At 32.5% G+C, this 8,053-nt stretch overlaps 1 protein-coding gene across 1 annotated transcript; it reads right to left on the bottom strand.

Annotated features, from left to right (window-relative positions):
• Positions 1–549: 549 nt before the first annotated feature.
• LOC123526481 (uncharacterized) lies at positions 550–7,683 on the bottom strand. The gene is made up of 3 exons (XM_045305648.2): positions 7,404–7,683; positions 4,938–5,044; positions 550–2,902 (listed from the first exon to the last, which is right to left on the bottom strand). Exons 1-3 carry the CDS (start codon positions 7,462–7,464, stop codon positions 2,648–2,650), a joined length of 423 nt encoding a protein of 140 aa, XP_045161583.1. The 5' UTR covers positions 7,465–7,683; the 3' UTR covers positions 550–2,647.
• Between the last annotated feature and the right edge of the window lie 370 nt (positions 7,684–8,053).

The following is an 8,053-nucleotide window of genomic DNA, read 5'->3' as shown; positions in this document are numbered from 1 at the left end:
CGTTTTATTTTAAACGTTGAAGTAGGTATAAGCTGCATATATTTGAACATTTCAAAACAAATCATCGTTACGTATATAGCCGTATCTTATACGTCTTTCTACGTTTACTGCGTTTTAATTGAGATTAAACTAGAGCCCCGTAACGCAGGGCAATATACGTCCAAACTTTTAGATCAGAGGTAGTCCAGCATAAAACGATGGAGGCGTATGCATGTATCAAAGCTTACTTAAATCATGAACTTAGAATATATTTGACAACTCAGTTAAACACAGTGGAAAATAATATTACTCATAAAATATATAATCTTTGTGAAATTGACAACACCCTATTACAAGCTAACCTAGCACATTTTGTGGTCAGTTTAATATATGCACACGAAAGGTAAAATTAAAACAAATCAAAGTTGTATGTGGAGGTGGGAAATGTGGCGGTGGGTGGAGGTTGGGAGTTTGGGCGACCTATTGGGGGGGGGGGGGGGGGGGGTAGCGGGATATTAAGGTACAAGAAACTAAATATTAACGTGTTTTGCATATTGTCTCCTCGTCAAAAACTTATACACCATTCAAGTTTCTAGTAAATACCTTGAATGGGGTTCAAGTTATGTTGCATTTTAAATTACAATCAGCGTCCCGTTTGTACAAACAATGCGTAGCATCCCTGAGACAAGAGCAAAAGTAACCCATCTTCCTATCTTTACTAAATTTTTCTGTTTATCATAAACACACCAATCCATCAACTAGTGACTGCCATTTGAGAGTGCAATATGTCATGAAAAAAATTTCAAATATATAAATAATATAAATGCAGCTTTGATACATCGAAATTATCATTATTTTAGGTGGAAGTTCTAAGAAATGGTCGATGTTGAAATAAGACAGCCTATTGATTAAGTCATTGTGAAAGTTACTATGCATTTTAATTGTAGGTTTCTTATAAAACTTCTTTTTGATTCATTTACGTGTCAGCATACACAGAACAAATTTAGTAAAACCTTGAACTAGTTTTTAGAAGAATTCACGTATCTAAGGGCAACCAGCTACACAGCAATATTATACCATGTGAAACGTAAGCAAAGGAGTGGCGTTTGACATTCAGATATGTAGGTTCATTAAGAAACCATACGTTATCACCAGCGTTTGTATGGTAGAAGTCATTAACTCATGCAAGCGGAAATCTGAAATCCTCGTCATCAAAATACTTTATCCTGGAAGAATATCTTCGTCGATATCGACGCCACCATCAAGCTACACATTACAGAATGCAAAAATAATGTAATTTTCGTTTTCGTTTTCGTTTTCGTTTTTATAGTATGAATTATTTAGGCCTCACCAAATTAAAAAGTTGTTCATCGGATTTGCCGCTCGTATATTTTCAGAAACACCAAAAAAATATTTTTGTTTGTTTTTGGCTTGCGCTCGCCCCATTGAAAAAAATTCAATCCAAACTTTTTTGGTGCGCTACTTTTTACGGACGTATAAGTTTATAAATGCCTATACTTCCAGTCCCAGATTGTTCTCAAATTTTAAATGAAATAAATACATACTACGCACACATCGTCTATAATAAATCATAATACTTATATTTAGTTGCATTAAAGTTATTTCCACTTTATGCAGTTACGCCATTTTCTTCAAATGTTTACCAAATTACTACAAAAATCGATTTATTTCATTGAAAACTGGATGAAGAAAAACATACTAATTTGTTTGATAACATCAATCTACATTATTTTGGTAAGGGTAAATACTTATTGATGCATGTCACTTATCTGTTTTCTGTTTTTTCCTGTCCAAATGATCAGCATTTGCATACGAAAGTTGGTGGGGTAAGGAATTTAGATTACGAGTTGTTTTCAGGACAGTTTTGATTTTCAAATTTTCCATTCATTTAGTAGACTAATGTTAATGCACGTTAATCTCCATTTCAGACTTTAAATGAGACTTTGTTTCAACAAATTTAATATGTTATTAAAGTTTAAAGTTAGAAAAAAGAGCTGTACATAACACATCATGCACGACTTTTCTAAATCAGCGCTTTGCCAGTAAAAGGGGCATAATAGTCAGAAGCTATTAAAGTACATATAGCTATTGGTCATTATATAAAACTTAATTAAAAATATTCTATGTTAAAAAGGGGCATAACTCTGTCTAGATTCAGAGTATTGTTTCTCCTGGTGTAGACTTTGACAGTAAATAACTGTTCTAAGTTTCAAATCAGAAGCTTTAATAGATCTAGCAACACTCACATAGATATTTGATGTGATATTTGATGTATCAAAAACTTTGTAAAGTCAGCTAAGAATGCTACATTTTCATAGCAGTAAATATTCGAATCGATATTTGATTACAGTGTACTGTATGACAATGTTATAACCTTTTTTCACGAGTTCGCTTTGTTGTGCGTCTGCGGGTTAGATTTTCTCAATCCCTGGGGACTTACTTTTTACTTTAAAAGGGCTATACATTCTATTTTAGGGTTTTTATTAGTCAGTCGAGAGCCAAATGAAGACAAATATATTTCTTCGCTCTTCGCTCGCTCCTGATTTTATCAAAAACAAAAAAAAAAATATTTAAATTATTTTTTCGCTCGCCGCCTCAAATTTTTCAGAAAAAAATCCGATGAACAACTTATCAATTTGGTGTGGCCTTACCTAAACAATTGTAAAGCAAGTACTACTAACACTGGCATACACGGCATCCGTAAAATTAAATCAGATGAATTACATAGGTCTCTGTCGTCACAGCATGAGCGCAACGTGCAACCTCCAATCATGTATTTGGTAGGTGTGGTTACACAAGAAAGGAACTCGTCTTTAGAAGAAGTGTCACATGTATTATCAGTACATGTGCGTATCACAGAGTCATAGTGTGTAACATTGTCAAACATTCTGTATCGAACTTTCTGAAAAATATGACAACATAGAAAATTATTTATATCATTACATGAGTCTTATATAAATTTCCAGTCAATAGTTTGTGCCACTGACCGATCTAAAGTTCAACTTTAAATTTTGCTCAAACTAAGAATACACGGATAAGTTTGTATCGCCAACTTGGACTTTTTGTACTTCATTTGATGTGCCGTCTTTAACTTCTTGTTCTTAGATTCAGAGAAATGAATCAATAGAAGTATATACGAGAATGATACAGACCAAGATAAATGAGTGGTTTCATTAGATGGATTCCACAGATACTTTCTTCTAATCTTAAGGCTGCTTACTGGTGTATGCAAAGATTTGGAACCTTTCACATAATTTGATAGTTATGTGCAAAAGGTTTGCTCATACAAACCATGTTTGGTGAAAATCGTTTCATTTTATTAACATATCGTCGTAAAGGAAGTTCTTACAATTTATTACTTTGTTTGGTGTGTGCCTCGTGAATTTTTGCAAGTACTGTGGAATCCACGGTCAAATTGCCCTCAACACATTTGAACCCATGACCACCCGGTGAAGAGTAAGACGTTCGTCAAGTCCTCTGAACTACTGCGCCTCCAGCGTTCATTTAATATCCCATATGTGCAGCGGAGCACAAAACCTGTGGTACAATTTATAATTTAATTGAATAATAAACATCAAAGAATGTATCTGATATCTACTGAAACCGGTTAGGGTCATTTATGACTATTTCTGTTTAATCGCACTCAACAGTATAATGCGACGCATGACGATACTTCACGAGACATTTTAATCCTATACCCTTATGATTCAGCGGGGGCGGAGTGTACCAGGACGATATTATTTAAGAAATCATATATAGCAGAAACAGGTTTTAGTATATCGAAACAATACTAAGATGTTATACGCAAGCGGAATAATTTCACGAGAGCGAAGGAATTTTTTAAGTTTAGCAATTATTTCGACAGACATTTGAAAAGAAATTTCACTTTGAGATCATTTTCGAAAAAGTTATTGGCGTTAATGATGTTATTTCAAGTGTAGAAATAGCACGTACGTAAAAAAGTAAAACATCTTTTATTTGTAGAAATCGCCAGCCCTGGCAAATTAAGCCGTGTGTTAGCAAACGTTAAATGTGGCTTAATCGGTGCTATTTTTAGATGCATAAATATGAATTTAGTAAAAAGCCATCGTCGTACCGTCTCATCAAAACGTTTTCAACTAATCAAAATCAACTAATATGTTAGATCAGACAGTTTATATATAAAACATGCCGTAGGATAGTTAGAGAATACACAGTTTGTATCTATTCTTGATGATTTGTTGGAAATAAACAGTGTATATATATATTAAAAAATTTAAAAATTGTAATTACATCACTTTTTATTCGTGGTACTTTGTATTGGCACAGAAATGTACTGTAACACAGGATTTCACAATACACTTTGAATTTCACAGCGAAAGCGTAATTTTCTTTAGATAAAAAGAAATATATATATATATGGGTCATTATATATTTTCGCAATAATTTACAGCTGGTACCTATCATACGCATGATTTCTTTAATTTTTTTCGGTGGAACCCCTTACTGCGTAAGTTCGAATTTCGTTACCCGCAGTTCGCAGTGATATAAATGTGTACGCAGTTCGGCATAGTTAAAGGCTCACAATTACTTTGTTTATATTTTTCTTTATTAATTTCATGTTTAATCCTTCTTTCCGATAATATAGTTGTTTCCTTCGATCTAAATATTGATTAACATGGAATCCATTGTTGAATCCATTACTGTTTAAGTCCATGTACGTGCTTATCTAAACATATAATTGAGCGCAGCATCTATCTATCTCTTCCATCTGTTGTTACTTAAAATTAAAAGCCTTAAGGAACTTTAATACAAAATACGCGTCTTCATTTCTACACTATTTTAAACTTCGGTAGCCTAACTTTTGTATGTATTTTCAATTGTTTGCAGTTTTGATTTTTTTTTTCAAACTAGCACTACTTTATTTAATGTATAAAATTCAAAGTGACAATACTGACCATACATCTGTGACCTTCCTGACATTTGACCTTGGTTGCCTTGTAATTGTCCTCGAGATCAGAATCGCAATCGTGAGCAATACATTTCCAGCATTTTAAAGCGTTTCCTGTAATGAAATAGTCTCAGAGATTAAAGCAGGGTAAAGTTTGTCTTAGTGAAATGCAAACAAATGAATCTATTCATGGAGAACTATCACTTTTGACATTTTTTTCATTTTGGACATTATAAAATTGATATATTTCTGACGGGTCGGTTTTTTATTCTAAATACGAAAAGATGGTTGAACGAAAACTCTATAAAGGCGATTTAGAAAGAGAAAGAGTTAATATTACAAAACAAAAACAACAACATTTGACAGAGAAAACTTAGTGTTTTCTAATTGAAGGAGTCTTTAAGAAGAAACTTTTCTCTATAGGAAGTTGCTGTATTTCTGGTCATCTTTAGAAAACAGGGAAATAACTCATCATATAGCTACATGTACAAACCAAATGTATCCATCTCAAGACGACTTTTACTGAAGATGACCATTATCTGATATTTGAAATTATGCTTAGATAATGGGAAATTCAAATATATTATGCAGACCAATGCTTTAATACTATAGGCGCCTCCATTGACCAGTAGTTAAAGTCTCCGACTTTGAAAGACTTGCCCCTTACCAATTCATGTGTAACACTTCTTCAAGTGAGGAAGTAGTCAGATAGCTTAAGCCTTTAGGAAGGCCGATCGTTCTACAGTGTGTCCGAAACAATTCTTGAAGAGACACCTTGGGTCTTCCTACACCAGCAAAAACTTAATGCTATGTCCATGTCATTCTCCATCATACTTTATTTTATCATTATTATTTCCTTTATATTGATGACTCATTGTTTACTGATGAAGCTAGTCCTAGTTTTGAGACTTTAAGTATGTCATTAAGTTATTTATAGACTATGGTTTTCTAAGAGGTTTCATAAACAGGGTGTTTACACTGTTTCAAAGTCTGAATTATTGTGGATTTTTCCAGAATCTTCTTTTTATTCTTGGTGGTACTTGAAAGTTTTAGCTTTAAATAAGAAGGTACCTTAGAACAGGACAGAACCTTAAGTAAGATCTTATTGGAAAATGTTCCTGTATTTCTTAATAGCAATATATTACCATTTTGGTCATTTAACATTTGACGGATGTACATTAACATTGTGGATTAAACAAAACATTATCTTTATTGAGAGGTATTATATTCTTTGGATATTCAAAATTCAGGTTGAAGTCTGTTAATACTGACTGGATTTAAATTTGATTAGGACATGATATAGACTATTCTCTCATACAAGATTGGGATTTACGGCTAGCTAACATTTTTAAGGTATCTAAATTGTTACTTTTCATAATAAACTTTGTTATTGTTAATAGCTGCTGGTTTGTTTTTCTGTTACCTTAAGAATGTTAAGTAACAAGCAATTGTTACAGTTAGACGTAACACACTAAAATGCGTCATATGACCTAAATAGTGTCGATGTCACTCATAACATGACAAAAATAAATCTGCTAGTTTACTCTGTTCATTTCAGTAATTAGAATAATGTTTCTTTATAAATACTTTTTAAAGTGCAAGCTAATTAATAGATAAATTATATCGTCAAAGTCCTACTATTCTTTCGGTCAACAATAAGTCAAACTAAAAGAAAACAATGAATATTTTGTTTTATAAAAAATGGCAAATAATATTCCATGTCGAAATTAGCAAAGTTAAGAAAATTCTGCAAGCACCTTATCGTGCTTATATCTACTTGTTTAAAGGTCTCTTGATATATTTCTAACCTTATTTTTGATCTACATCATTCATGTGTATATATGCAGTAATACCCAACGTTGCATCAATTGTGATACCCTCAAATAAAAGTTATCTCAAAAACGAAAAAGAAAAACAAATGAATATATTTCATTAAAAGGAAAGACAGCGTAGATATACCAGTAGTGTTAATTATTTTGGTCAAACTGTTTAAGAAAGTGAAAGCCATTTCAAAGAGAAAGTTATGAACATTTCAATATTTGATCTGGCGACTGCCATTATATTTCCATGGGAACATTAATAAAATGGTGGATTATATCAAATTTATCTTTTCTCTATTTCAACAGTATTTCATTCTTTCTATAAAAATATTTCTCTATTTTTTTCCGAGAACGTTGATTCTAATTTCCATGACGTAAACTCAAGAAACATAAGAATTTTATCTACTTAAACTGGTATTTGCAAAATAAGGAATTCAGCGGCGTGTAAATGAAGTCATAAACACACAAAAATAACTGCATTAATAATCAGCTATTTTCCGAAATTTCAGACTGTCATATACTTTTCAACAGTGGTCAGACTTTTATTTTTCAGCGCTATGGAAGGCTGTATTATAACCGTTACATATAAATGCTTTTCTTAACCTTAACAAAAAAGGTCGTGTTAGAACATGTAATAAAATATGAAAACTCACCTACTAAAATAGATTCAAAACAGCCGGACAGCAGGAGAATAACCTTTATTCCCGGTTTCATGTTAACTATCCACCAGGGCAAGAGTTTGATTACGGCGAAACTTCAGTCATTTTTGTTAGTTCACTCTTCATTAAAAGTCCACAGACTGTCATCCATTAAACATTATTTTCAATGAAGCGTTTGTATCAAAATATTTTCTTATTACAAAAATATACAACTCTAGTCCAAATCCACTAATCAGTCTACAGCTGAGGACTATCAGTTAATGCCCCTATGTGCTTTGTGCCATGAAATATTTTCCAATAATAATGTCATCGGCGATAAAGAAGTAACGAAGATAAGCTGTAACAAGATACAACGTTTTCAGGAGCCTTTTACGCAGAAGACATAGCAATTTCCGATTTAATCCACTTTGATACATTTTAGTCACGTTTTTTTTTAAATTGCTACTTTCACCGATTTTTGATAGGATTTTATATAAGAGTATGTTCATCTGCTACTATACTTTACAGAACAGAACAGAATATATCTTTATTTTCACCCAGGTATCACGCAGAATACAACATGGGGTATAATAAAGAAACATTTGCAAGTTCAACATTGAAATTTTCCAATACAAGAGAATGACTAAAAAGAAAAATGTTATTGC

Source organism: Mercenaria mercenaria, chromosome 11 (assembly GCF_021730395.1).
Source record: "Mercenaria mercenaria strain notata chromosome 11, MADL_Memer_1, whole genome shotgun sequence".
NCBI lineage: Eukaryota > Metazoa > Mollusca > Bivalvia > Venerida > Veneridae > Mercenaria > Mercenaria mercenaria.
The sequence above is the reverse complement of the archived record's forward strand: the minus strand, read 5'-3'. Positions and strand labels throughout refer to the sequence as shown.

What these genes read in the sequence shown, in the direction of transcription:
- LOC123526481 (XM_045305648.2), bottom strand. Translation starts at nt 7,464, where the DNA reads ATGAAACCGGGAATAAAGGTTATTCTCCTGCTGTCCGGCTGTTTTGAA. An exon ending in TTTTGAATCTATTTTAGTAG is followed by an intron (nt 5,045 to 7,403) that starts GTGAGTTTTCAT and finishes ATTTCATTACAG; the next exon opens with GAAACGCTTTAAAATGCTGG. An exon ending in AGGAAGGTCACAGATGTATG is followed by an intron (nt 2,903 to 4,937) that starts GTCAGTATTGTC and finishes CATATTTTTCAG; the next exon opens with AAAGTTCGATACAGAATGTT.